The sequence below is a fragment of the Pongo pygmaeus genome, chromosome 11 (assembly GCF_028885625.2).
Source record: "Pongo pygmaeus isolate AG05252 chromosome 11, NHGRI_mPonPyg2-v2.0_pri, whole genome shotgun sequence".
In the NCBI taxonomy this organism is placed as follows: domain Eukaryota; kingdom Metazoa; phylum Chordata; class Mammalia; order Primates; family Hominidae; genus Pongo; species Pongo pygmaeus.
In genome coordinates, this window is record NC_072384.2 from 34,204,725 (window position 1) to 34,231,247 (window position 26,523).

The following is a 26,523-nucleotide window of genomic DNA, read 5'->3' on the forward strand; positions in this document are numbered from 1 at the left end:
AGAGCCGCGCTAAGCGGAGACTGTTGGTGGCGGAGGCCGGAACCGCACGCCTACGAGACTGCGCGGACCCGCCCGAAAGGAAAATGGAAGGAAGTAGAGGCGTGAGGCTGCGACAGTGAAGGGTATTTTTCTCTTTTTAAAGGGCCGCTAGACCTCCTGTCAAAGGAAGCGCCCGACGGGCCTCCGAAGTACACGCCCAGGCCCCCATAGAGCAGCCGCCCGACCGCCTCTCTCCACACCGGCCAGACTCCACCCTCTCCCACTTTCCCCTCCCCTCTCCGCCCCTTCGCCCCGCCAACCCTAGACCCGGCATGCGCTGCGCCGACCTTTTCCTTCCGAGCCGACCCCCACCTTCGGCGCCTCCCAATGACAAGCGGCGCGGAGCATTGTGGTCCAGTGCACAAGAGCGAGGCCGAGGGCAGAAAAAGAAAGCAAAAGACTAGGGCGAGCCGGTAGAGCGGGCTCCGCGCATGCGCAAGGGCGGAGACGGTAGTGAAAAAGGGTGGTTCGTGGTCTACGGCGAGCGGAGTGGGGCGGGGTCGCGCGCCTTGGCGGGGAGTCCGCGAGCCAGGAGGGGCGGGGGTGAATGAGGGAGCGGGCGGAGGAGGAAGTGTCATGGCGTCGGGCCGTGGAGCTTCTTCTCGCTGGTTCTTTACTCGGGAACAGCTGGAGAATACGCCGAGCCGCCGCTGCGGAGTGGAGGCGGATAAAGAGCTCTCGTGCCGCCAGCAGGCGGCCAACCTCATCCAGGAGATGGGACAGCGTCTCAATGTGTATCCTTTTCTATCCTCCGCCGCTCACGCCCTGTTTCCCTTGCCCGGTCGCCGGGCCTGGTGCCCCGCGAACATGGCGCCGCCGGCCTCGGCCTTCGCTAGGCCTCGGCGCTGCGGTCAGGGAAGTAATGCTCCAGCTCGAGCAGTCGCGAGGGGCCAGCAGAGGAGGGGAGGAGGAGATAGGACCCCAGGAATGCGGGCCAGGAGCCTGCGTTGTGTAATCTGTTTGGGGCAGCGCGTGGTGGTGGCGGCGGGGGATGGGAGTGTGGCTCAAGCGAAAGAGGAATTTTAGGGATTATTGCAGAAGAGGGGCGGCTCCTTGGACTTGTCCCTGACCCCGAAGGGTTTGAGAGGTAGGAGGGTTAGCGATGCTGAAAGGCCTAAGTGTTTTCCGCAGCCTTTCCCGGCTCTCGTCGGTGGCTTGATGGCGGCTCTCTTCTACCTTGGGAGCGCACTGGAGGTCTTTATGTTCTTGGCGTGGTTTTGTATGGGTGTGTGCGCGCGCGTTTCAACTGTTTCATTTTGAGTTTAGTCAGTCGTAGCCATTGATAGATAGTTCCAGGGCCCTTAGCGCTGTTAGAGTGAAAAGATCAGCAGTTCTTATTCCCATTTATTTGGCGTCAAGCCTATTTTCTTCCTGCCGCCCCACCCCCCGCGGGCATTTATTTCTTTATTTCCAGTTTGGGATTTGGATTTGAATGGGAGGTATTGGAAAAGAACCTGGAAATTTTCCATCAAAATTGTTCTCGGAATGAGATCTTGCTTTTGTCAGATATTTCCTAAATATTACGTTCCAGCTCTCAGCTTACAATAAACACTGCGATTGTTTATATGCACAGGTTTTACATGCACCATTCTTTCACCAAATTCAACAAAAATGTAAGTACTAGTTGTCTGTTTTCACTGTCCGCAAATTTTAGGGTAAATCGATACGCAGAAAAAAAGTTGGTCATTGCGTTGTTGGATTTGGTGTTCTGAATTAACGGTAAACGTATATCACGTGATAAATATTTTGCTTCAAATGGGGGGTTTTTGTGTTTTTAAAATTTATGATGAATTAAACTGCAAGGCACTGTTAAGCTCTGCCAGGCCTTTTAAGCTAAAAAAGAAAAACATTTATTTCTTTACAGAGTTATTACATAGGTTTTCTTCATTTAAATTCTAAACTTAACATTTGAATAATTTCAGTAGTGATGTACAGTGGAATTGGGCAAGCCTGGTCGTTCTGTGATACATCTTAATTATGTTGGACTCATTGTTTAAAAGACTGTCAATTGAGATTAAATTAATTATGGCATTCTTTTGAAAGAGCTATTTAGTAGAAATAATTCATTTCTTCATTTGCTAACCTAGTAATTTCTTAAGATGTCAAACATTTCTGTTTATCACGTTAGCATCAATTGTCTCCTAAAATTTTGGGTGATTCAAATGTCAACTCTTGCTTCAGCTATAGTACGTCAGGAATATGTTTATGTATTATTAGTAAAATTTATACCTGAATATTAAGGTACATAACCTGTAAACCTTGACAAGTAGAGTAATGGCATTTTGTTGAAATGTTCATTTCATTTATGAAAGATACGAGTTTGGTGTATGTTGAATAACAAGCATACTGTGTTGTGTGTGTTAAAAAAAATTGCATTTTGTTTAGAAATGCTTAACTCTGCTTTAATTCTATCTTTGTTACTTTTTATCATAGTTATTTTTAGAATATTATTCTGAAAGGTATGTGTAGAAAAATGGACCAAAGAAGACTTTCTGCTATTTGTGGATAGTCATTAGGACTTATTTGCTAAGAAAACAATCCTAGGAAAGATCCTCAGAATATTATTTTTGAAATGGAAGGAAAGACTTCATGGTTTAGATGGAGTCCTGCCTTAATCTCTTCGGATCCTATTTCGTTTATCAGTTTGGCATATAGGTTTATCTTGGACCATATGTATTTTAATATACATTTTGGTCTCTTGAAGACGTCTTCTATTTCTTTTTTAAATCTGCGTAATTCTTGCTCTGTTGCTTCTAGTTTCCTAGTTATTTCTTGTGCAAAACACTTAGGTCAGTGATAGTGTTATGGAAGAGAAAGGAAGCCACTGGTGATAACATTTAGATTAAGGGAATTCAATTTTTATATAAATTGTCTCCAAAGGCAGTAGTGAACTAATGAATGTTAATATAAATGTGGCTTTCCTTACGTAACCCTGGATAATAATGGTAGAACTTACAAATCAAAATAGTTCTGACTATTCTTTATATGGCTACAGATGTCCCACTTGCTGAATCAGGCATACTTTTCTACTTCCAATAAATGATCTAGCCACAAGTCTTCACTTCTTTTATTTATTAATTTTTTTTTTATGTTTTTGAGACAGAGTCTCACTGTCACCCAAGCTGGAGTACAGTGGCGCTGTCACGGCTCACCACAACCTCTGCCTCACTGGTTCAAGCTATTTGCCTGCCTCAGCCTCCGGAGTAGCTGGGACTATAGGTGTGTGCCACCACGCCCGGCTAATTTTTGTATTTTTAGTAGAGAGGGGGTTTCACCATGTTGGCCTGGCTGGTCTTGAGCTCCTGACCTCGGGTGATCCGTCCGCCTCGGCCTCCCAAAGTGCTGGGATTACAGGCACGAACCACCGTGCCTGGCCATCTTCACTTCTTTGTTTTGAGTCCTCCTTATAATTTGTCTTTATGGCGTGGTTGGCGTGCTTTACAACAAATACCCTGCTTAAAGCCAGAATTCACAACTTTAGATTGTCATTTGCATTCTAGTTTTCACTGTTTTACTTAAATGTTTTCCTTCAATAAAAAGGCCAGGGTATTAATTTTTTATTACCTTCTTTAATGTCTTATTGTGTATGAAGGTAAACTTCAGCATTTTTACGTAGTCAGTAATAATTGAAATCTGTTCGTTTTGAGAAATAATATTATACCTTTCATATCTGTTGTCTTTTTTTACCTTTGCTATTATAATATCAAAAGTGGTTTTTATATTTGTGTCAGTGCACTTGCATCAATTGCACAGCCTCACTTTTATCTTTTTTCCCCTCTGTTCTTTTAAGGCAAAGGGGGTGGTCTGAAATTGAATGTGAGTTGCTTTTAAATTTGTATTATTCCACATCAGTGGGAAATTTTTTTCTATATACTGAAATGTCATGGTAAACTTAAGCATGAATCTTCACCAGAGTAAACTGAACACTAAATGTTCAGGTGACTTAATTGTATTTTCCCACATTGACATATTAAAAGTTTTAAAACCCCCAAAAGTAATGTGCTGTTGTATTAATATTTAAGAATAAAATCAATATCAGCATGTTTTGGTGACCCAGAAATGGTCTCTTATCATTGAGTTCTTTTGTCAGTTACTCAGAGTTGAATAGCTGTCAGCAGTAAATGACTTTTATATGTAGCCTAATTAGATAAATCTACACTTTGTTCACTAGATGCAATGAGGTTCATGTAATTGGAATTAATAAAGAATGGCCTTGCTGGATCAAGCTCAAAAATAAATTAAGTAAAGTGTAAAAGCCCTGGAGCCAAAAGTGATGCCAAGGTATATACTGAGGGAAAGCACCCACCCCTCAAGTCACACTAAGTAGATATTGACCCAGCTTCTCTTACAAACTCTTAATTTGGTCTTTTGTGATGCATTTTTTTTTCTTATACCAGTTCCAGGTCTCTTAAGATTAGGTTGTAAAGAGCACACCCTTTTCTAAGTATTTTTGTTGGTCATGGTCTGTTCTCATAGCACATCTCCAATTTATTTGATCTTTTCCATCTTCTCTTAGTTCCATTGCCTCTTTCTTGAGCTCTAGCAATCAGAACTCAATGTATAATATGCAAGATTTAAAGCTATTGTAGGGCCTGGCATGGTAGCTAATGCCTGTAATCCCAGCACTTTGGAATGCTGAAGTGGGCGGATCTCTTGAGGTCAGGAGTTCAAGACCAGCCTGGCCAACATGATGAAACCCCATCTCTACTAAAAATATAAAAATTAGCTGGGTGTGGTGGTACATGCCTATAATCCCAGCTACTGGGGAGACTGAGGTTGCAGTGAGCCGAGATCACATCACTGCACTCCAACCTGGGCAACAGAGCGAGACTCCGTCTCAAAAAACAATAATAATAATAATAATAAATAAATAAATTTTGCTTTTTCTCCTGTTCATTTCAATTCATTGTTATACTCTGGTCATGTTTTACAGGAGTCAGATCAGCATGTGTTTCATTGTGAAGTCTAAGCAGGTGTTTATAGCTCACTTCTCTTTCTGCCTTTTAGTTTAATAAAGCAATAATTAATCCAAGAATAATCTTATGCCCAAGATCCATTAGCATTACTCGGAAATACTGCGCTGTCCGGTAGAACTTTCTGCATAGCGCAAGTTTTGTGTATCTGTGCTCTTCAATGTAGTAGGTACTAACTTGTAAATTTGAGATGATTAGTCTGGATGATTTTTTAATTCCTTTTAAACTATAAATTACCTCGTTGAAATTTTATTAAGATCTCACTATGCCAGGCACTTTGTATTTGTCTTGTTTTCTCAGGTAAGGTATTCTCCTAAGGAAGCAGACACAGTTACTAAGTGACCTGTGCAAAATTAAAACTATTACGTGGCTGGGATTTGAACCCAAGTCCTTTGCTTAATCCCAAACTGTAGTTCTCACTTTTTCCTATTCTAGTGTATTTCAGAAGTAGAGCACAGTAGCAATTTATGCCAGTGATTTGTAAGATTTATAAAGTAAACAATGAAAAAAACCTCAGATTTTGATTTGCCCGCCTCATTGCACTAAATCCAATGAGGTCCTCTTTATAAGTCCCAAATTCCTCCTTTTCAACTATACATCAGTGTTAGCATTTATGCATTGTGTATCACTGTTTTTCCTTAGGGTGCTTTCTCTTTGCTTTCGTGTGACTGTGCTCTGTCAGGTTTTAAGACTCAGCTGAAGTTGCTACTCTTTCATAAAGCATTCCCCAGATAACTCTCTTCCATTTGTGAATTTATCTCTCTGATATTACCTTTGAATCTTATTCACATCCAGTTGTATTCCATCTATTTGGGAGTTTATAGTGCTGTAGTATAACTGTACATGTATGAGATGAGTGTTTTCTTTTTAATTATAAAATATATAAAACCACCAAACAAATGTATAGCTTAGTGGATTATTATAAAACAACCTTGTAATCACCAACCAAGTCAAGAAATAGAACTTTGCCAACTACCCCAGAATGCCTCCATGTGCTCAACTCAGTGTCGACACCCTCCCTCCAAAAGTAACCAGTATTCTTTTTTATTTTTATGAGATGGGAGTCTGGTCTTGTCGCCCAGGCTGGAGTGCAGTGGTGCAATCTCGGCTCACTGCAACCTCCACCTCCTGAGTTCAAGTGAATCTCCTGCCTTAGCCTCCTGGGTAGCTGGGATTACAGGCGTGCGCCACCACGCCCGGCTAATTTTTGTGTTTTTAGTAGAGATGGCTTTTCACCATATTGGTCAGGCTGGTCTCAAAGTCCTGACCTTGTGATTCCCCCAACCTCGACCTCCCAAAGTGCTGGGATTACAGGCGTTAGCCACCTCGCCCAGCCCCAGTATTCTTACTCTAACAGTAATCACTTTCTTTATAGTTTTAGCACCCAACTCTCCATTCCCAAATACCATAGACCTTGCTCATTATTAAAAGTTTGGTAAGTCTTTGAAGTCTCTCAGTATGCATGTTTCCCCTCCATCCTTTTATGTCACCTAAGTTTTATCTGTTGAAGGACCCTAGAGTGTGTGACTTGTAGAGTTTCCAATTGTCTGAATTTTGCTGATTGTATACTCATGGTACAGTTTACTGTGTTCCTTTGTTCGTGCATTCCTGCAAAAATTGATGATTAGATCCAGAAACTTAATCAGACTCCTGTTAGATCCCTTAGGCAAGACTGTAGATGGTGTTAATGTTCTTTCGTCAGAAGGTCTAAAGTCTGGTTGTGTCTCTTTGTAGTGTTAGTGGCTGCTGATATTCAATGCCTGGGTCCTTTCATTCATTGGTGACACTCTAATTCTGTCATTTCTTTCTTACAAATTGGTATTTTTGTATTGGAATTCTTGATTCATCTCCTATGTGGACACCCAGTGGTACGTATCATATAGGATAATTACTTGATTTTTGCCCTTTTTGTGATACAGTTCACATACTGTACATTTCACCCATTGAAAGTATGATTCCGTAGGGTTTGTGGGTTTTTTTTAGAATATTCACAGAGGTGTGCATCAATTTTTAGAAGTTTTCACTACACCAAAAAGAAACCCCCAACCCCGCAGTCATTTCTCCCTATTCTTCCCCCAGCCTATTAATAGACATTTCATTAATGGAATCATACAATATGTTGTCCTTTGTGACTGACTTCTTTCACTTACCGTATTTTCAAGGCTCATCTGTGTTGTTGCATTTATCAGTAAGTTGTTTATTTTTCTTGCTGTACTACCCATTATTCCACTGTATGGCTAGACCACATTTTATATGTATGTTCATCAGTTGGTGGACATTTGGATTGTTAGCCACTTTTTGGCTAATATGAATATTGCTGTTAAGAACATTTGTGTACAAGTTTTTGTGTAGGCTTGTGTTTTTGGTTTCTCTTGGGCTTATACCCAGGAGTAGAATTGCTGGATCATATAGTAACTCTAGATTCCAATAATATTGGAAACTTGGATAGCTGCCTTTTTTTTTTTTTTTTTTTTTTGAGACTAGGTCTCCCTCTGACACCTGGGCTGGAGTGCAGTGGCACAATCATGGCTCACTGCAGCCTCAACCTCTTGGGTTCAAGTGATTCCCCCACCTCAGCCTCCCAAGTAGCTGGGATTACAGGCACATGCCACCACACAGTTAATTTTTTATATTTTTTTGTAGAGACAGGGGTCTCACCGTGTTGCCCAGGCCGTTCTTAAACCCCTGGACTCAAGCAGTCCTCCTGCCTCAGCCTCCCAACACTCAGCCTAAAGCAGCTCTTTCCAGTGTGATTTGTCACTTTAAGCACTACTCTTCTAATCTTTTCTTACACTGTCTTTGTGTGAACTGAATACTCTTCGGTTACTCATTTTTGTGAGGTACCAGCTTTCCTGAACTTCAAAAAGGTGATGTACTTTCAGAGTGCTTTAATAATTCCACAGAGCTCCCTTTTCTGTTATTTTGTATAATGTTCAGAAGTGTAGCAGCTTACTTTCTGGGAGTTTCTGGCCCTCTTCCCCTCCACATTTTTAGTTTCACTTTTTCCTTGTCCCTATCTTGCTGATTGTGCTTTTCCTCCCAATGGTTTCTCTTCAAACTGGAGTCTTGGAAGAGAACCTTGGGAGATCAATTTCAAAAGTTCGTAGAAGTTAGCTTCAGTCTTTTAATCCTTACAGTAGGTCTCTTGCATCCATCTACTTATTGGACTGGCAAAACTCCCAGTTCTAGCTGCTGTTCTCACATTGGCCTGCCATGATTTCCAGTGAATGTCTTTTGGCTGTTGGAGGTTCTTCTTGTATCAAGTCCAGCACATTCCCCATTCCTTTGCATCATGTTGCACTGTGCTGTGTATGTTGACATAGTAGCCTGTTTTGTCCTCATTCATATGTATTAGGAATTCCCTAGGAATGGCTTGTCATGTGATTTGGTTGTCACTATCCATGGGGTTTTGGTTTTGCTATCTTGTTGCTCTGTTTTTCTGTGGGGATTTAGGTATCCCTCTGCAGCCATCATCTCAGAATTCTTCAGGTAAATCACTAAAAGTTTATCTTCATTCAGGAGATGATACAATCATTTCCAGTGGGACCACAATAGGCTGTCATTTAAATGTACTTATAAATACTTCTGGGAAGATGAAGTTGATTTTTTTAAAAGAATAAATCACTTGAAGTTTATGTTAAATAAGGAAGCTGTGGGAGAGTTCATTTATTAATAGGCATTACAAAGAATATATGATATTCTTGATTGATTTTCTCAAATTAATTCTGAAAGCTACTCTAGAACTTCCCCAGAAAGCTTTAAATGTTATTTTGAAACATGCTGCTCTTATCTGCCTAATTACAGGGTTGCTGACTTCAGTGACTCTGTATCATTATACAAGTCGTATAAAGTATTCCTGAAGCCGCTTAAAATTTTTTTTGCAAAATTAAATGATTGTAAAATTAAATGATTGTGAAATAACTCATACATTTTCTCTGCACACACAGATACATGTATATTTTAGCCTTGGTAATTTATATGCTTCTCTGTGGTCCTAGCTCATCCTTTTTGTTGAGTCATCGCATGGCAGGAGTGCAAGAGAGTGAACCCAGTCCTGCAAGATCCAAGGCCCTTTCAAACCATAACAAATTCTAAACTTAGGTGTATAGAGTAGAACAGGTTTATATATTAACAAATGTGCATTGAGTGTTTGCATTGGCCAAGGCATACAAATGTCTCAGTATAAAATCAGACAGATTTTATATAGTTTATAAACTGATTTTCAAGGCCATTTCAGAACAGGGGTTTTGTTTTTAGTATTAATACCTAAAATTGGTTAAGGTAGTTTTTTAAGTGAAAATCCAATTAGATCACTGCATTTTATTATAAACATACATATACATTCTAGGGAGTACATATTTACACATGTTGTAGGAATTAGGGGAAATGATGGAATCTCCTTACCACTCTACATTTTCTGGTGTTAACCTAATATTTTACCCTTAAATAAGCTAAGGCTCTGATTGTTTAGTGACATATTACATACTCCTTATATGGCTATATATAAGGAAATACATGTAACGTGAATTTTTCTCTAAATTATTTGGAGCTGATATAGGAAAAGAAATGGGGAGAATTGTAGAAGTTCACCTATTTGTTGTTAAAAGTGAAGTTAATGGCTTGTGCTTAGTGACAATATGTAGTTCAAGCAATTCTCCTGCCTCAGCCTCTCAAGTAGCTGGGATTATAGGCATGTGCCAACACACCCGGCTACTTTTAGTAGAGACGGGGTTTCACCATGTTGGTGAGGCTAGTCTCGAACTCCTGACCTCAGGTAATCCACCTGCCTTGGCCTTCCACAGTGCTGGGATTACAGCATGAGCCACCATGCCCGGCCTCACGTTATATTTCTTTTTTTTTTTTTTTCTGAGATGGAGTTTCACTCTTGTTGCCCAGGCTGGAGTGCAGTGGCGCGATCTCGGCTCACCACAGCCTCCGCCTCCCGGGTTCAAGCAATTATCCTGTCTCAGCCTGCCAAGTAGCTGGGATTAGAGGCATGCGCCAACACGCCCAGCTAATTTTGTATTTTTAGTAGAGCTGGGTTTTCTCCATGTTGGTCAGGCTGGTCTAGAACTCCCGACCTCAGGTGATCCTGCCTTGGCCTCCCAGAGTAATGGGATTACAGGCATGAGCCACCGTGCCTGGACTATATTTCTGTTTGACAGTGATGGTGTGGGCTATAGTCATTTGTATCCACTAACAAATAGAATTACTATTGGCTATTCACACTATAGTAATTCCTTCCGAAGGCACATGTGCACTTTTCACACTAATCTTAAACTGAGGGTTAGAAGTTTAAAACAAAATGGGAATTTTGGCCGATTCTGTGGCCAAAAATTGGAAGATAACGAAACTTTATATAGTTCCATGCTTAAAAAGAAATACCTGAGAGGGCAGGAAGAGAACATTCTGAGGATTTGGGGCCAATCTTTAAATGTTGCAAGGATTCAGAGAGGATACCAGGTATTTCCACACCCCCACCCCAAGGTAGATATTTCAGTTACTTTGTGTTGCTATAGCTCCGCGATTGGGGTTTTGAATGCCTAGTGTGAGTAACTGTTTGAATTGATACGCTTCACTTTATGTAGACTTAAATATCTGTTAAAATTATTTTTGTTACCCAAACAAGCAAATTAATAATTTTATGAAATAATTGCTTTTTAAAAAATAATTTAATTGCATAATGTAAATGCCAAAAAGTTACTTGCTGTTTAAGAAATTGATATTCTCAAAACAAAACCTGATTCTACTTTTAAATTAACAAATGTGTGATAAAGTTATACATGATTAAGATGCATATTGTTTATTAGTATTTGTTACGTTATGATTAGGCTTTCGGTTTCCTTGAAATGTCTTTTGTTAGTGCATGCACACTACATCTGTGTATATTGGTTCATTTAATCCTCACACAACTTTACAAGCAGGTACTATTAATGTTTCTTCCATTTTACAGATGCAGAAACTGAGCCACAAAGAGAATAAGTAAATTGTCTAGGCTAGTCAGATCACAGAGCCAATATTCCACTTGAGGCAGCATGGCTACAGCTGGCTCTGTCACCTCTACCTCCCCGTCTCCATGATTTGTATGATATATTTCTATAGAAATTTGTCTCGTTTTGAGAATGTTAGGTTTCCTTGAAATAGTTATATATCTGCTAGAGTAACAAACTCATGACACTATTCAGAGTTCAAACAATTCTAAACACTATTTGCATCAACTTCCTTTTACTTTTTTCCTTTTAATTTGAGAACGTTTATTAAACTAGGTCCAAAATACAAAAATAAATAGTGCATGGTCCCTGTCCTCAGTGAACTGAATCTCAGCTTGTAATTGTTTAGTTACTTGAACCAAACCAGCTGTATTCCTCCAACAATACTAGTGTGAATTATTTGGCTTGAACCAAGCTTGCATGTGCCAGTGAATGTTTGTTGGCTTCAAAAGTATGCTCACCTTTAAAAGCTATGGACAAACTAGTAATATTTCTGTTACCCAAAACATTTGGAATTCTTTTAAGCCTCACAACAAAATCACCTTCCATATAAAAAGCAGTAGTACCTAGTTTGATCACCTTCCTTAATCATCCTTGAAATTAAAGCCTCACATGGATACTCACGAAATATTTATCTAAAAAGGTGTTTTGTTTTGTTTTTACAGCCTTGATGGAGGAAAATGTTTGCAGGTTATAGAGAAGGAAATGTGAATGGAGTTAGTGGATTTCACCAGGAACTTTGGAAGAGTGTGTGGTATTAGTGTTTAGTTGGAAAGTATTTCTTGATCAGTGTCTTTCAGGCAAGTAAGAGAAATTCTGGATCATCTGACAGGAAGGAAGTTTTAAGTACTAAATTCAGTCTAATTTGACTTTTGACCTGAGCCTCTGTTGCTTCACTCTGACAAATAGTTTTAGCATTTGAAGGCTTGATTAGCCATTCGCCTGTTAGACATAAATAGTGATAATAAATGAGAGATTGTGGGAAACTGAGAGTGTCTTCATTTTCTTGAACGTCTTATGTGGGCATCAGCTCTCAGATTTTTACAGTGGCATTTGGAATACTTTGAATTTAATATTGGTGCCATTATATATTATACATACCTCATTCATTCAACAAATGGAACCACAGCCACATAGCGCTAAATACTAGGAACACAAATAAAGAACTCTGTTCTGTGTTCAAGCTACTTCCAGACTAAATTACTCTTTTGAGCATTCTCTATTTTTCTAATCCTTTCCTTGTTGTAATTTTAAAAGGAAGAAATAAGTTGAAAGTCCAAATTAAAATTATTCACTCGTTTTAAGGTAACATTATTTCTAGTTCTTGGGAGCCAAACTCTATTTTACATCTGTTTTAAAGATTTAGCAGAAGGAAAACTTCTTGAAGTCATTTTTACTTCATTTACACATCTGCAGATGCAGTTGGACTAGAAAGGTCCTTTTCAGATCCTAAATCCGGTGATTAAGTTTCATATTACATTTTAAAAGATCTCATACCGAAATGATCCACTGTCCCTGTATCAGAAATTTTCTTCACCTCCAGTTTGGCATTGTTTCTGTACAGTAATTGGTGACCCCCCCCACCAAGACATAGTGAGGCTCAAATGTTCATCTCTTGAAAAATGGGTACTCAAATCTTGACATTTAGAAATTGTCTTCCCGTGGGAAATTTCTTGAATGTAATCTTAAAACGTTATTTGAGTTTATTTTATGCCTATTTTCTAAGTCTGCAGTTACTTGGTTTATTATTTACTTTTGGGGTACATATTCAAACTTCATGTTTCTCTGTCTTAGTATCTTTGTAGTGCTTGTGTTCTTATACTTCTGTCCCAAGGACCTAGTTTACTAAGCTAAAAAAAAAAAAAAAAAAATTGCTAATTTCTGAATCTCTGATTGGCAAAGTTTCTACTATATTGGTTTATATTACACGCTTATACCCTGGTGTTGTAGCTGCTTTCATTATTGCTATAGTTAAGTAATAGAGATAATTAAGTAACAGTTTTATGTTCAGAATCCTCCTTATTTTGCCCTCTAGATGGTTTTTCTGTTCCTTCAACAAGATAGTGAAGCTATCTTCACTATCTTGTGTGGCAGTTATAGCCACCCAAGGAATCATTGCTTGATTTAAAAGAGTACTAGAAAATGGTGACTCTGTGCCTAGAAAAGGAGTATAGTGGGTATACTTGATCCGCTTTTCATCTTTTTTTTTTTTTTTTTCAGGTATAGCATCATCTTTTTGCTTATTTTCTTCTTTGCCTCCACAATGTGCAAATTAATATTATTTAAACTTTCTTTTTAGCATTTTTAGTAGTTCAGTCAACTTACTTACTATGTCTTTTCTCTTTTCCCCTTTGTTCTATGTGCAAAATGAGTAAAACAGATTTATAGATTAGTTCTATTTAATGAATAACTTTATTAAAACTATTACATCAGTCTTGTCATAGCCCAACTCACAGTTCATACTATTAATATTGCATTCCTTCCTTGCACACCTCCCCCCTTAAAAAATAGAGAGTTTGGGCTGGGTGCGGTGGCTTATGCCTGTAATCCCAGCACTTTGGGAGGCCAAGGCAGATAAATCATCTGAGCTCAAGAGTTCGAGACCAGCCTGGCCAACATGGTGAAACCCTGTCTTTACCAAAAATACAAAAATTAGCCGGTGTGGTGGTGCACGCCTATAATCCCGCCTACTCAGGGAGGCTGAGGCAGGAGAATCGCTTGAACCTGGGAGGTGGAGCTTTCAGTGAGCCGAGATCACGCCACTGCACTCCAGCCTGGGCAACAGGAGCGAAACTCCACCTCAAAAAAAAAAAGAAAGAAAGAAAAGAAAATAGAGGATTTTTTGAAATATATTTGTTTTTAAATGACCAGAGTTTTATCTTTTCTGCAGATAATATCGTCTACTGCATTATTTTTGGCTGCAAAAGTGGAAGAACAGGCTCGAAAACTTGAACATGTTATCAAAGTAGCACATGCTTGTCTTCATCCTTTAGAGCCACTGCTGGATACTAAATGTGATGTATGTAAATACTGGGTTTTTTATTTTTCTTTGTAAATTTGAAACTTTTTCTTAATGTAGGCCTAACAAAAATACACAGTTCAATTAGTGTTGCCTTCCAAATGCTGCTTATTTTATTACCTCTTAGGAATGCAATGCCAGGAAGCAGTCTGGAAGAAAAACATATCATGTATGTTCATGAATTTGGATGTCATTCTGAATTATAGAAGGCTTTGATTCCAAATGCTTTGTTGATTCAAAGATACTTTTGTTTCACGTTTTGTTGTTCAGAGTTATGATATATGTAGAGGGTAAGTCCTGTCACCTCCACTGGAAGCTGTATTTGAGACCAGAATATAAATAACTCCTTAAATTGTCAACAGATGAAGGAACAGAAAATCTTCTGAATTTACCCCTAGATGAGTAGTCTTTTTAAAGTATTGTTCCTTTTTTAATGCATGTACTACTACTTATCTCTCTGATACATAAAGCTGCATTTTATTATGCTTTCATGAGCAGCATTTTTTTAGTATTTTAATATTCCTAGAGTAATGTTCCTTTCCAGACAACTTTATCATCAGCATTGTAATAGACCTTATTTGAAAGAACTGTTTTAAATTTTTCTGACATCTTAAGATGGAAGTTAGAATTGTGGCCCTTTAAAAATTTTCGACCAGGCGCAGTGGCTCATGCCTGTAATCCCAGCACTTTGGGAGGCCGAGGCAGGCAGATCACCTGAGGTCGGGAGTTTGAGAACAGCCTGACCAATATGGAGAATCCTTGTCTCTACTGAAAATACAAAATTAGCCAGGCATGGTGGCACATGCCTGTAATCCCAGCTACTTGGGAGGCTGAGGCAGGAGAATCGCTTGAACCCGGGAGGCAGAGGTTGCGGTGAGCCGAGATCACGCCATTGCACTCTATCCTAGGCAATAAGAGTGAAACACCATCTCAAAAAAAAAAAATTTTTTTTTCTAGCGTCCTGAGTGACTTAATCAGGAACCTTTACCCGTTGAATGACTAACAGACTATATTAATTCAAAGTCCAGATTAATTTAAGCTTCGATGGAACTATATCTGATTTTATTAATGGCAAGTTTTATCATAGATGTTGGCTTTAAGGGAGTAAACTATTAATGTAGCCATTAAATAATAGGTTGTCATTATTTAAAGATAATTCCTACAGTTTCTATTAACTGTACAAATTCAGAACTATTTCTTGGGGTACTGTTTAAATAATAGAAATTGACTGTTTTAAAAATCAGCTCAATGACCTTTCAAAGTAGAGCATAAATAAAATGAAAGGTACTTTTACTCTCTGGCTTTAGCAATACGTCCTTACAAAAATGAATATAGGTATATTCATATCTGTAATATAGTATTTCCTTATCACTTTGGTCAATTGTCATGATTTCAGAATAGGACAGCAGTAAATTTTTCATATCCTTTATTTCCAGAGTAATTGTAATAGAGGGATAATTTCTTGAAATTGAGTAAGGAGTTTCTCTGGTATTTATGTCCCCATGGGTATGAGATACATTATTTTGGTATGTTTGGTCATTTCTAAGGCGGCAGGGAAGTTAATTCTAAAATTAACTCAGTGACTTACTGTGACTTGAGGAATTACCACATGAAAGTCCTAGAGTGAGTTTGTAAGCCAGGTTTGGGTTAAAGGCAGGTTTGAGTTGGATGTTTTTAATTGACTTGGTGCTTCCTGTCTTTAATATCTCTTGAAGCACCAATGCCTAGGTTGTTTCACTTTACAGACTGTGCACATTTCCTTATTTCAATTAACTTACCCTCTTTCGTATTGGTTAGGTTTTTGTTTTTTGCTGTTTGTTTCCTGTTACAGAAAGTAATTCAGTTTAGGCTTGCTACAGAATACAGGTTTTCTCTGTCACCCTCAATTTATTTTCTGCATATTTTCAAACTACTGTGGTTCTTTTGTAATCAACCTGTAATTTTCACAAGATGTAACAGTCATGTAGTCTAGTAATGTTATTTTTATTTTAATCAATTTGATGATATTTTTATCTGACAGGCTTACCTTCAACAGACTCAAGAACTGGTTATACTTGAAACCATAATGCTACAAACTCTAGGTACGTACTTACACCAGATAATAGCTTTTTGTGTGTATTTCACTAAAGCATTCTAAATAAGTGAAAAGATTTCTGAAATAATGGTGTTATTGAAGAAAGTTATTTTAAAACAGGTTTTAGACAGAATAAGGTTGCCTGCTTATAAGGAAATTACTTTTCTAGAATTTAATTTCATTTGGCATAGTTAAATTGAATGGTAAACATACCCTTCAGTATGATTTCTTAGGTTTTCAGGTAGTTGAAGTACTATGCTTCACTCTGGATTTGCACTGTAGAGTAAAATGGTCCTTTAGGGCTGTTTCACATGATTATGGTGTATACAAACCCACACAGCAATCCTTGTTCTCCTCAAGCTTCCAGTCAGTATTTTATGAGTATATCGCCTTTTTTTTTTTTTTTTTTTTTTTTTTTTTTAAGACGGAGTCTCACTCTGTCGCCCAGGCTGGCGTGCAGTGGCACCATCTCGGCTCACTGCAACCTCTACCTCCTGGGTTCAAGCAATTCTCCTGCCTCAGCCTCCCGAGTAGCTGGGACTACAGGTGCATACTGCCACACCCGTTTATTTTTTTGTAATTTAGTAGAGATGGGGTTTCACCGTGTTGCCCAGGCTGGACATGAACTCCTGAGCTCAGGCAATCTGCCCACTTTGGCCTCCCAAAGTGCTGGGATGACAGGTGTGCGTCACCACGCCCGGCCTATCACATGATTTTTAATGTGACGTAGTAATTATTTAAATGTTGGTCATCCTTTTCTAAAAGTTATATCTTTGTATGCAAGTTCATTTACTGTCACCATTCACCTTACTCAGTTTACTGAAATTGAGGCCTAAGAAAGTGATGGCTTATCTAAAGTCATATATTAGTTCTGGAAGAACCTACTAGGATGTGGTAGGAAGAACATGGGCTTTGGGGAGATCCGAGTTAAAATCTGTAGGCCTCTGACTTGCTTTGCAAACTTGGGCAAAAGTTCCTTTACCTGTTGTACCTCCATTCTGTGGAGGTGGAATAGTATCTAAGTAATATCGTGAATTTGTCATTTTTTTAATTCATTACTCCATTCCCAGATGTTGAATAGAAGTGTAATGAATCAGTCACAACTTCCCATTGTGACAGACTCTTCATTACAAAACTAGCTTGTGTGAAATACATATGCACTTGACCCTCAAACAGCATGGGTTTGAACTCCATGGGTCTACATGGATTTTTTTCAATAAATAATATTGGAAAATTGGGAATTTGCAACAATTTGAAAAAACTTGTAGGTGAGCTGCAGCCTAGAAATATTGAAAAAACTAAGAAAAAGAAAAAGTTGGATATGTCATGAATGCATAAAATATATATAGATGTTAGTCTATTTTATCATTTACTGCCATAAAATATACATAAATCTATTTTTAAAAGATAAAAATTTTAAAAACTTAGGCACACAAACAGACCATACGTGGCTGTATTCGCAGTTAAGAGAAAATGTAAATAAACAAATTAAAGGTACATAAAATTAACTTTAATAATACATAACTGTACTACTGTGATAATTTTGTAGCCACCTCCTGTTAGTTGCTATTGCAGTGAGCTCACGTGTTATGAGTATCCACTTAAAATGCTGTGTGACACTTGTCATCTCTGAACAGTTTGTCTCTCCAGTAAGTTACATATTGCAGTAAAAGAGGTTCTGGCATATTTTTACCGTATTTAGTGCGATACTGGAAACTTGGATTAATACCATGGGACCCATACAGAGTGCCTCTAGTGATGCCAGAAGTGCTCCCAAGAAGCAGATACAAGTTGTGATGTTACAAAAAACAGTTGAATTGTTTGATATGTACTGTAGATTGAGGTCTGTAGCTACAGTTGCCCACCATTTCAAGATAAAGGAATCCAGTGTAAGGTTCAGTGTGAAAGAAGAAAAAGACATTTGTGAAGTCATCGCTGCAGCTATACCAGCAGGCACAAAAACCTTGCACTTTATCTCATATTGAAAATGCAGGTTTTATGTGAATGCAGGATTGCTGTAAGAAAGGCATACCTATGGACTTTAATATGATTGGAGAGAAGCTTAAAGCAAAGGGAAGGTGAGGGATCTAAAGCCAGAGAATTTAATGCCAGCAAAAGACAGAAATTGTGGTGTATTTCTGTAAAGTTACACCAAGTGTTGGCCTGCCTCTCCTGCCTCTTTTGTGTCTTCCAACCTGAGACAGTAAGACCAACCCCTCTTCTTCTTCAGCCTACTCTATACGAAGATCTTTATGATGATCCACTTCCACTTAATACTAGTAAATAAATTTTCTCTTCCTTATGATTTTCTTAATAGTTTCTTTAGCTTACTGTGTTGTAAAAATACAGTATATGATACATACACAAAACGTGTTGATTAAGTGTTTATGTTACCAGTAAGGCTTCAGCAGTAAGCAGGTTCTGGTCAATGATAGTTAAGTCTTAGGGGAGTACGTGGATTTTCGACTGCATGGGGATCGGCACCCCTAGGCCCTGCGTTGTTCAGAGGTCAACAGTAAATTATTTGAAGTTTCTATAAAATAAAAAGGTACCAAAAAAGTGAGGGTCTTATTTCTTCCAAATCCGGTGATTTAGCATGTTATTGTTTTACTATACAAAATTATATAAATTTCATTTAAGTAAAAAATTGAAAATGAAAAATTATAAATCATTATAAAATATTTATTGTTATATAAAATAATGTAATATCCATATTGTTTATGACATATTCTTAAGCACAGAGAATGAAAAGTGTTATTTTAAGGGGAACATTAGAATTTAGAAGATATGCCTCTATGGCTTTATTTAAAATATTCTCTATATTTAATTACAGTAGAACTATATATAGACCACACAACAACTTTATAAATCTAGATTACCCATTTGTTAGGATTTTATTTACTTACTGCTTCTGAAGACAACGAAATGTGATCTTCACTTTTAATAAAAACAGAAACCCTGCCACACCTAATGGTTGATTGCACTTTGAAAGCTTTTAAACATTTCATCTTTGGTATTAGAAACAGTAGTTTAAGCAGTCATGAGACCTCTATGGTTTGTTTGTCATATGATTTTAATTATTAATGAAGTATAGTTATAAGGTAACTGGTTGAAACCCTTTGATCTAGGTGCCGTATCATTTAAAAGCTCATTTCTACCACTGTGGCCCAACAGTTATGTTTATGAAAACTGCACTTTTCACGTCTTCTGAAAGAAAGCTTTGGAATATTAAGAAAGATATTACGTAGTTGAATTCCGTCCTTAAATTGTGGGACCAGCTTAACAGTTGTATTTGCCAGGAATTTAATTTGTTTTTAAGGTAATCCCAAATCATTTATAATTCAGAATTTTGAATAAATTTACCCTTGGTCTTTTAACTTTATTTTTATAATTGAGACATTGTATTTGAAAAATTATATCTTGTCATTGGAAAAGTAATGAGAATGTCAGTGAAGAGAAACTTTAACTTTGGATTTTTCTTAATAATGAAGAATATATTATACATTTATGGCATTTTCTTCAGGCAAGTACTGTAGTGGTAAATGATTGGAAAAAAAAAGTGCTTATCATTTCAGGTTTTGAGATCACCATTGAACACCCACACACAGATGTGGTGAAATGTACCCAGTTAGTAAGAGGTAGGTGATCCTTGAAACTTTTAAGATAAGTATTAATGCTTTTTATTATCTATAATTGATTTGGGTGCTATTTTGTTCTTCTAGCCTTTAGTTAGGTTTCATTAAAATTAGGGGGAAATGTCATTTTTTAAGCATTACTTTTTAGTGTTCTACATCTACTTCTATTTGTCATTATACCTGGTATGTTAGCTTCCTTTAAACATAGGTAAGAATCTCATTTCACTAAAACTCCGGAGGGCTTCCAAGTATTAGGACTCTATCCATCCCCCATTGAGCTTTGCTAGTCCCATTTCAGTCAGGTGTGGGCCAATAGTGCATAGGTCCAGAAAATAATATTAATTTTGGGTTTGTGTCAAACTTTGACTTTTTGAAAAGTGATAACAGTTGAAGAATTTTGAGGCCAACCTCAGACCTTTCAGATAAAAATTGCCTTTGTTAAAAGATTTGTCGGTACGGTGGCTCCCACCTGTAATCCCAGCACTTTGGGAGGCCAAGGCAGGCCGATTGCTTGAGCTCAGGAGTTCGAGACCAGCCTGGGCAACATGGTGAAACCCCATCTCTACAAAAAACACAAAAATTAGCTGGTTGTGGTGGTACACGCATGGAGTCTTAACTATTCAGGAGGCCAAGGTGGGAGGATGGCTTGAGCCCAGTAGTTGGAGGTTGCAGTGAGCCCAGATCCTGCCCCTGCACTCTGCCTTGGGCAACAAGAGTGAGACCCTGTCTCAAAAAAAAAGTTATTTTTTAGGGGGAAGTGTTTTGCCCATATTCATTTGGGCAATCTAAAATTGATTAGTATATTTTTTTGAGGGTCTTTGACATTACTAAAAGTGGTTTCCTTTTTGTGTGTAATGGAGAAATAATTAGAGCATAATACATTTAGTTTGTGATGTGCCTGTTAAGCCTCTTGTTTATAAACAGGAGTACTTTTTAAAAGTATTGCTTTACTGCTTGTAAAGTATCTGGTAGTATCTGATACAGCATTTTTCTACTCCTAAATGAATCCTGTATATCTGTTGTATCCCTAGAAATATTTTTTACACAGTTGCATGTTGTTCTGCTTCTTACTTCCACTTTCCTGTTTCCATTTCAAGTGTTAATGTATTCGTAGCAACCACTTGGGACCTGTAGTGTGCCATTTTCTGTTACTTCCTTTTTGAAAACAGAATTTTGCAGTTTCATTCATTTACTACCAAGCTTTTTTAGATTTATCCTAAACAAAATGAGTAAGACTTTTGAAAGTCTTTTGTTTTTAGTATTTACCTAAGTATTCTCACATTTTATTCATTCTAAATTGAATTCATTTTATACCTATGATTTATTATGTTAGTGGCTACAACTTTTTAAAAATTGTCTGATAGTGTCATTAGGAAGTAGACATCTGAAAATCCAATTTGTATTTTTTGTAGTAGCACACATTATCATTTGTAAGCTAGAGCATTTAACTGTGGTTCCTGTTCTTGGTTATATCAGTGTGTTTTATAGCACATTTTCATCTCAATATTACAATATAGCATAGAATTGTATACATAACTAGTTGTAGATGTTGAATTAAGGAAAAAGGGTTAGTTTTTTCTAAAAACTTGAAAAAGTTTAAGCTAAACTTTGTAAGCATTGTAGCCATATAATTTGCTTTAAATTGAGAGCCTATTGAAGAAATATTAGTTGAAGGAAGTACTAGTATATGTTTAAAAATATTACTTATGAATATTAACTTAGGAAATTGGATTTTCAGGTTACTGTTGTGAAATTTGAGTCAACTTTAAATTGTTTATCAGAGATTAATATTTTTTGTACATGTTCTCCTACAACTAAAAATTCTAGAGATATGAAGTCAGTTTACTTAAAAAATGAAATAGTAACTTTTAAAACATTTACAAAAACTACAAATTTGATATGTCATCCAAAACAAATATTTAGACCAGATTATTTGTTGTTGTTGTTAAAATGTGACTGATTCTTTGAGTACAAACCATATATATGTTTAATGTCATTTTGTCTGACTAACATTTCAGGTAACTATAGAATATATCTCACTCCATTTTAAAAGTACTCTTTCATGTTTTGGTGTCTTTTTTTTTTTCTTTGCTCTTTTACAACTTTTAGCTAACGGCATTTCCCCTCTATTCTCTGTTGCACAGTGACTGTTTCTGGATCACTGAATTTAGATACATTCCTAGGTGAAAACTGCTAATGGCATTTTTTAATTATTTTTTCCTTCTCTACGTATTTTTATTCTGGGGGGGAGGGGAAAATAAATTTGATTTCTGTGAAGTCTTTTTCTCCCCTCTGGAGATGAGAAAGTTGGTATTATGCTACTTTGCTGCAGAATTGGCTAATGTCATTTTACAGGGACCTTCACTTCTGTGATTTCTCCTTCCCTCCCCACCAGGAAAGTCACACTGCCTCCAAGACATCTGATGCTTTGACACTCTTCCTTAGCACAACTCTGCTAAACCCCAATCCCTTTTGTAAAACCTTTATGTTGATGATCCACATGGGGCAGCAGGGATTACAGGTGCCATGAATAAAAAATAGGGGAGGGGAAAAATTTGAGGACTGTTAGAGGGGTGGAGTTGAGATAAACTGATCCTAGGTGAGCAGAGGGGAAAGGTATGTCAGTGCTTGTAGATATAATTGGGAAAAAGGGAAACTATAACAAGAGCATCCCTGTTGGGAAGACTAAGAGGCAGAATAAGGGGAGGGAAAACTTTTCAGTGTCTTAAGCTAATTAAAAATTGCCTTTCTGTTGGGGACCAGTGTTGAAGCATTCTGATCCTCCCTAGAATACCTGTATCTTTCCTAAGTTAGTCTTTAATTAGATTCTGTAATTTGAAATAAAATACAGTGGAGCCTCCTGTATCTATACCCATATGCTGTTTCTAGGTTTATTCTCTGTTGATGCTTAATAGCATGATGAAAAACTGAGCAGTTTGTGCTCTGTGTTTTGTGGGGTGGGGGTTTGTTTTGTTTTGTTTTTGATGGAAGTATTTAAGCCAACTTTTAAATATGACTGAGGATTAAGTCTGGCAGGCAACTCTTTGTATTTTGTATTAGACTTCAAAATCTTTTCTTCTTCTTCTTCTTTTTTTTTTTAAATCCAGGAGAATGCTTTATTGCAACTTTTAGCTGACTAGATGCTTAACTTAGTAACAAGTTTAGCCCTTGTAACTGGCTAGCTAAAAGCAAATCGGCTTGTTTCTCAGATCTTTGGGGGATAGCAAGAAACATTTGAGTGAATGTTGTTGAAGATTTTCAGTAGTATAGAAAATGATGGCGCTCTTGTGATATTTGTAAGTAGTAAGTAAAATTTACTTTTTGTGTACAAATCTTTGAAGTTTTTGTTGTGTTGAGAACTTTTTGATGGTAGCATGTTAAAGCTGATAGTATTGTCTTCGTTTTTTTTTTTTCTTACAGCAAGCAAGGATTTGGCACAGACATCCTATTTCATGGCTACCAACAGGTTGTTATCCTGACCCTCTTTGTTGCACTGTTGTAGCACACTATAGCTTCCTTTAATGCAGGGCCCCCTCAATGTGTCTCTTACCCTTGTTGCGACAGGAGACTGGACCATCTACTGTGGTGGTACCTTCCTGTTTGCTTTGCGGTGTATTGTACAAGGGACTTTGGGCACAGAGGGGTTAAATGCACAATGTGAAGTGTAGTGGTGCTTTCTGATGACATATTCTCGATTTGTGAGTGCATAAGTCTAAAATTGGTAGCCTGAATAGCAGCTAAAGATTACAAAGAGCTAAACTTAACGTAGAAATTCGAGCAACTTGGTAAGTATAAAGCTATTTCCAGTTTACAATTATAGTTAAATGACAATTTTTTAAATTTCACGTTGATCCAGTCTTAACTTTAAAATACTCATTAAAGTTTTTTTAATAAATAAAATTTATGTAATTTGAAATTTTTTTTCAGATAAGACCCACTAGTAGCAAGTTAAAAGTAGTCAAGTCCTATCCATGCCTGGATTTGCATAAACACAATTTTTCCCTTTTTTTTTTTTTTTTTTTTTTAACAAAAAAAACCTTCCTTTTCAGTTTATATAGAGTAAAAAATGGTATGTGTTTATGGCTGACCAGATAACATTTCCATCATTGAAACTGAACTGGAAGAATAGTTTTAAGGAGCCTTTAATATATAATTCTGTCCTAGATTTATTAATGATTTAAATTTGTCTTTTTGAGTGGATCATTGGGGAGAAGGGACCAAACCAGCTTTGTATGGTCCCTAATTTCTTGTAACACTGATAAGTTTTATTTACAATTTCAGATTGGCAAATACTGCTATATTTTCTCAAATATCTGTTGTTGGTATTTAACCTCTATCCCCAGTAATTCTGAACAGCAACATAAAAAGACTTAAATTTGAAACTTTGATTAGAAAAGGCTAGCTGTGACACATATTACATGCCCCATATTTGGCATATAGTGGAAGGAGAAAGGTAGTATTTTTGCAGTATTTAATAACATTGAGCCTTGAAGCTGTTTGGCAAAAGGTAAGTTTCCTCTGTGGCTTTGCTGAAAAACAAGGCATAGATTTACATAGATACGTGTTTAATTCTCTCTGCTTCACTAAAGAAAGCAAATGCCTATTAAGCCACATCAGATGGGATAATCCCTGATTACTGTGAGATTGAAATTACTTTGTCAATTTTACAAATAGTTTTTATCTTTCCATTTACATATTTACCGTGACATTACAAAAGAAAAATACCACAAAAAATTTACAATGTTATCTATATAGTGATTATTGCAAATATACTATCCTCCTCTCCTTTTATAAAATACTTCAATTTTAGATGTAAAAACAAAATTTTAAATATTAATATATTAGTAGTAGTAATATACTCGGGAGTGAGTGAGGGGAAATGTTCATTTTATGTAGATTTTTTAGTACTAGAATTTTATAACTTAGCTTTTAATTTAATAAAATAAGGTTTTATACTCTAGACTTAAAGATAGAGTTTAAATTTTGCTCTAATCTTACTGGTAAATGTTTTTCTTTGTTTTACATACTTGAATTTTTATGGCTCTCCATTTTCAAACCTGCTCTGCAACAGTCTGCATCTTACAACCTTCTGTCTTCAGTACAAACCAACAGTGATAGCATGTGTATGCATTCATTTGGCTTGCAAATGGTCCAATTGGGAGATCCCTGTATCAACTGATGGAAAGCATTGGTGGGAATATGTGGATCCTACAGTTACTCTAGAATTATTAGATGGTAAGTAGAGAAAATACATTTTTAACAATTTGGAATTAGATAATTATGGCCAATGTTCAGAAATCTGCGGAGCTAATCACAGCTTTATACCCATCGTCCTAGAACTAATTCCCCTAAAAATCTTCGAAATAGGGCCTGTATTCACTTTATAGCCCTCCTACTCACCCCGCAGCTTGCCCCACTTCCCCTTCAAGGCTCACTGTAAAGCTAACCTAGCATTAACCTTTTAAGTTAAAGACTAAGAGAGGTAATTTCTCTTTGCAGTGAAATGCCACAACTAAACACTACCACATGGCCTACTGTCATTACCCCCGTACTTCTCGCACTATTTCTTATCACTCAACTAAAACTATTAAATACACACTTCCATTCACCCGCTTCGCCAAAATTCCCTAAAACAAAAAACCACGCCAAGCCCTGAGAACTAAAATGAACGAAAATTTATTCACCTCATTCATTACCCCCACAGTACTAGGCCTACCCACCGCAGTACCAGTCGTTCTGTTTCCCCCCTTACTGATCCCCACCTCCAAATACTTCATCAACAATCAACTAATTGCCATTCTAAATTGGCAGTTGTCTGAATTGACAATAGAAAGTGTCAGTACACTATCAAATGAACAGAATGAAAACAACAATTCATCAGCCTAAAAAAAAAAATTGATCTGGAAGCTGTGCTCATACCTGTAATCCCAGCACTGTGGGAGGCTGAGGCAGGAGGATCACTTGAGCCCAGGAGTTCGAGACCAGGCTGGGCAACATAGACCCTGTCTCTACAAAAAAAAGTGTTAAAAATTGACTGGGTGTGGTGGTGCGTGCCTATAGTCTCAGCTACTTGGGAGGCTGAGGCGGGATAATCACTTGAGCATGGGAAGTCAAGGCTGTGGTAAGCCTTGAAGGCACTGCTCTACTCCAGCCTGGGTATATATTAACTACCACCGAATATCTAAAGCTTTTTCAGGACTTAAAAAAATAAATAAATAAGGTTTAGAATTCCATAAGCTGACAAGATAAGAATAGTGATTTAAAGTATACTAATTCTGTTGAGTTTTAAATGTGTATACTGAAAGTTGAGTGTTAACTGTGAAGCAGTAAACTAAAGGGATTTTCAGGGGATTGTGTTTCTTGCTTTGTATTACCACTATTGCCTTACATTGTTAAATATGAATACACAAGGAGAAATTATGGGTGTGTGTTCTTTTAATTAGGAACGTGGAATTTTGGGGATGTTTTGATGAGAAATTCCTCTGGGTGAGAAGTAAAAGAAGCTGGCCAGAAATGGGAGATTCTTGGGATTAGGGCATTTTAACCACGTACTGTAGATTTCAGCAAGAAAATAGATAACCTTTTTTTTTTTTTTTTTGAGTCAGTCTCACTCTATCGCCAAGGCTGGAGTGCAGTGGTGCAATCTTGGCTCACCGCAACTCCTGCCTCCCAAGTTCAAGCAATTCTCCTGCCTCAGCCTCCCAAGTCGCTGGGACTGCAGGCACGAGCCACCACACCCAACTAGTTTTTGTATTTTTAGTAGAGATGGGGTTTCACCATGTTGGCCAGGCTG

General features: G+C 37.5%; 1 protein-coding gene across 6 annotated transcripts in view; it reads left to right on the top strand.

The window, feature by feature from the left end:
* Positions 1–355: 355 nt before the first annotated feature.
* CCNT2 (cyclin T2) overlaps positions 356–26,523 on the top strand; it is a 34,730-nt gene continuing 8,562 nt past the window's right edge. The window contains exons 1-7 of one of the 6 annotated variants that reach the window (XM_054477824.2): positions 356–773; positions 1,571–1,652; positions 13,893–14,021; positions 16,042–16,102; positions 19,671–19,733; positions 23,151–23,196; positions 24,802–24,965. In XM_054477824.2, the coding sequence (XP_054333799.1) occupies positions 616–773; positions 1,571–1,652; positions 13,893–14,021; positions 16,042–16,102; positions 19,671–19,733; positions 23,151–23,196; positions 24,802–24,965 (703 nt within the window). In that variant the 5' untranslated portion in view covers positions 356–615. Of the gene's footprint in view, positions 774–1,570; positions 1,653–13,892; positions 14,022–16,041; positions 16,103–19,670; positions 23,034–23,150; positions 23,516–24,801; positions 24,966–26,523 lie in introns of those variants that run through there. The other 5 variants (XM_054477825.2, XR_010122791.1, XM_063647393.1 and 2 more) reach the window with 5 other exon arrangements.